General features: G+C 35.7%; 1 protein-coding gene across 1 annotated transcript; it reads left to right on the top strand.

Moving 5' to 3' along the window:
- Positions 1-2,440: 2,440 nt before the first annotated feature.
- On the top strand, positions 2,441-3,370 carry LOC104853367 (olfactory receptor 4C16-like). The gene has a single exon (XM_010611276.1). It carries the CDS (start codon positions 2,441-2,443, stop codon positions 3,368-3,370), a length of 930 nt encoding a protein of 309 aa, XP_010609578.1.
- The last annotated feature ends 483 nt before the right edge of the window (positions 3,371-3,853 follow it).

Below are 3,853 nucleotides of genomic sequence, written 5' to 3'. Positions count from 1 at the left end.
TGAAACTATATTCAACAACCCACAAAATTTAGTAACTTAATTTGAATAAAGAATAAAAGTAACTCTTAAAGTTTTTACATAGTACACTAAATTTTTTAAACACTCAAAATCCAGTAAAACTAAAAGTGTACACATAGGGCAAAGGCATTTTTCTTTTCAGAAGCAAGATAGTTATACACATTTCTAAAGTCAGAATAGTGTTTATTCTTGCAGGTGTGAGGATGGGGGAATGTTAAAATGAGTTTAATTATTGTAATATTTCATTCTTGATATGAGTAGCAAATTTACATTCTTGTATTGTTTAAATAATTTCAGAAAACAGTGATATAAAGGTAAATTTAAAGTGATGATAAAGTGATTTGGAAATATATGAATTCCACATATATAATTTTATTTTAAGGAGAAACTCCTATGTGCTACTGAAAATAATGTGCTTACTCCTTTGTTATTCGACACAAAAAGAGCAGCTTTAAGAGGTAATTTTATCATGGAAACTGAGCAAGCCAAAATAAATAAACTAAATGTGCACATCAAGTTCCCAGGAAAACATAAGCAATCTAAATCCAGAGCTAATACAAGAAAGGAAATTGTAGAGATAAGATCTGAAATCAATGAAGTGGAGATTTAAAAATCATTACAGATAATCACTGAATCAGAGAGCTGGTTCTTTGAAAGAATAAATAGAACAGAAAAACCTTTAGCCAGTCTCATAAAAGAAAGGAAAGAAAAGAGACAAATCAATATAATTAGAAATGAAAAGATTGATGTCATGAAGGACACTGTGCAATTGCACAAGATTATTAGCAACAACTTCACAAACTTGTTTACCAATAAATAGGAAACTTCTGAAAATGTGCATAAGCAAAACAGAACCAAGACTTAAAATTCCTGAATAATCCAAAAAACAGGCAATGAAATTGAAATAGTAATAAAAACCTAGCAACTAAAAAAACAAAACAAAACAAACAAAACAAAACAAAACAAAAAAAAACGCAGGACCTGCTGAATTCACTGCCAAATTTAGCATGTAAAATCATCTTTTGAGAGCCACAGACCAAATTTTGTTTGTAAAATAAAAACCATATGTAGCAACCTGCAGGTTACTTACTTGGCTATTAGATTCTTAAATTTTTATACAGCAAAAGAAGCTAGAAATGGAAAGCCATTCTGGAAAGGAAGAGTAGCATTGATCAAACATCTTCACGAAAGATTTGATGAAAAGCCACAATTACTGACAAGTTAATGAAATGCACAGCTATGAGTCTTAATTTATATTTAAAAATATATATGAGGGAAATAACTGTATTCTAAATATGGACAGTTGAATAGAACTGATAACAAAAGAAGTTATACAGTGAAATAAATGGCCTAAATCCTGGACTTTTAGAGGGCAAATGTTATTATACGAATTTGCCTCCAAAGATTAATTTATCTTCAAACACAATTATTTCAGAACAAGTGGATGAAATGGGAAAGCGAATTTTACTGTGTTTTGTGTATCATGTTTATTTCTCAGGTTATGGAAAGAGAATTAAAAGAAGTGTCAATAAATATTTTCTAGACAGTGAAGTTTTTTAGATTAATAAATAATTATTTTACTATAATGATTAAAGTATCAAGACTCAGTTTCCAAAAGGTTAACAGAGTAACTATATTGCAGGTTTTCTGATAAAAGTTAGTAATTGGAAGAAAAAAAGTATATTTCCTGTATTTGAATAGCAAAGAATGTTTTTAAAAATAAGAAAATAGAAATGACGTATATGATATATTAATATCACAAAACATTTATTTCTGCCTCCTTGTAATGTCCACAAAACATTATAAGGGTGTTTCATGGTAGCAGAAGAATATTTATAGGACATAGAATTTTCTTGTTTGTTTTCAGTGTGTGATATGTGAGAGAATATAGCATATATATTTACAAATGGACAGTTATATGCAATGTATAATATAGATAATACATTTTATGGGGTTGGGTGTGCAATTTTATATCTATATTGTAAACCAATCATAGTCAAAATATTCTTATTTATGCTTTTATTATTTTTTTAGCAAAACATTTATTGGTACATTTTAGATAGACATAAATATGGCATGAAAATAAAATGATCCCTTGAACTTTACTGAATACAAGAAAACAATAATGGGAACCATACGTCTAAATTTTACATCTATTGAAATGTTGAAATTAATCAGAATCATGTCAAAGCTAATAAGGGGCTGTATTTGGAAAGTGCTGTGGGAAAATACATTTACAACTTTATTTTAGGCTGATAATGATTCTATGTGATGGTCATTCATACAACTAGAATGTCTCTGGTAATAAATAATTACTTTTGGTTTAAAAATTCCATAACATCACATGTGACATGGTAAATTAATTCCTTTGTTTTTGCAGCTAAACCACTTACAACTGCCCCTTTTTGTGATTCACGAAGCCATGCAGCTGAACACTAATGTGACTGAGTTCATTCTGCTTGGGTTGACACAGGTCCCCGTTAGGAAACAGATAGTGTTTATGACTTTCTTATTTTTCTACTTGGCAATGTTGCTGGGTAACCTGATGATTATCACCACCATCAAGACCAGTCGGGCACTTGGGAGTCCGATGTACATCTTCCTTTTCCACTTATCCTTATCTGGCACCTGCCTCTCTATTTCTGTAGCCCCTAGAATTATTGTGGATGCACTCTTGAAGAAGAACATAATTTTCTTTATTGAGTGCCTAATCCAAGTCTTCTCCATGCATTTGTTTGGCTGCCTGGAGATCTTCATCATGATCCTCATGGCCGTGGACCACTACATGGCCATCTGCAAGCCCCTGCACTACACGACCATCATGAGCCTCAGGGTCTGTGCAGTGTTGCTGGCCGTGGCCTGGGTGGGGTCCTGTGTGCATTCCTTAGCTCAGATTTTCCTGGCCTTGAGCCTGCCTTACTGTGGTTCCAATGTGATCGATCACTATTTCTGTGACCTGGAGCCCCTGCTGGAACTCGCCTGTACAGACACCTATGTGGTCAACCTGCTGCTTGTGTCCAATAGTGGAGCCATCTTTACAGTGAGCTTTTTCTTGCTGATATTCAACTATGCTGTCATCCTGCATTCTCTCAGAAACCACAGTGCTGAAGGGAGGAGAAAAGCCCTCTCCACCTGCATCTCCCACATCACTGTGATTGTCTTGTTCTTTATACCGTGCATATTCATCTACACACGCCCTGCCACCACCTTCCCCATGGATAAGATGGTAGCTGTGTTTTACACGGTTGGGACACCTCTGCTCAACCCTCTGATTTACACACTGAGGAACGCAGAAGTGAAAAATGCCATGAGGAAATTGTGGAGCAAGAAACTGATCTCAGATTTAAGATGAATGTCTTTACCCAAAGAAGCAAGGATATTTGGACACAGAGAGACACTAAGAGGAATGTGTGCAAATGAAAGCAGAGATTGGGATAACACATGCAAATCAAGGAAGTACCACAAATACTTTCCCCAATGAGTAGAGGCTCATTCCAACTTAATGGAAAGACTAAGGTGACGCTTTTGAGACAAGTTTCCTCTCCTGATTGGTCAGCTGGTCACAGAATATTGCCTTTAAGACCAGAGTTGAGGAAGAGGCAATGATTGAACAGAGGTGGATGGTATGAGGGTGAGAACCATTAAGTGGATCAGGCTCATCCTATGGCTGGCTCAGCGCTCCCGGCTTCAGTCCCTAAGAGTGGCCGGGGACAAGCTGCATCCTACAGTCCTGTCCTCCAGTGCAGCCAATGGGATGGCAGCACTCATCAGCACTGAGGTGGTCAGTGCTGTGGACCTGGTTCCAGGCCGATCCATGTGGAAAACCTTCCGAGTG

The sequence above is a fragment of the Fukomys damarensis genome, unplaced genomic scaffold, assembly GCF_012274545.1.
Source record: "Fukomys damarensis isolate Sample0158 unplaced genomic scaffold, DMR_v1.0_HiC HiC_scaffold_15373, whole genome shotgun sequence".
Taxonomy (NCBI): Eukaryota; Metazoa; Chordata; class Mammalia; order Rodentia; family Bathyergidae; genus Fukomys; species Fukomys damarensis.
This window is presented reverse-complemented; position numbering and strand designations above follow the sequence as displayed.

Coding starts and splice junctions, on each gene's coding strand:
- LOC104853367 (XM_010611276.1), top strand. CDS start 2,441: ATGCAGCTGAACACTAATGTGACTGAGTTCATTCTGCTTGGGTTGACA.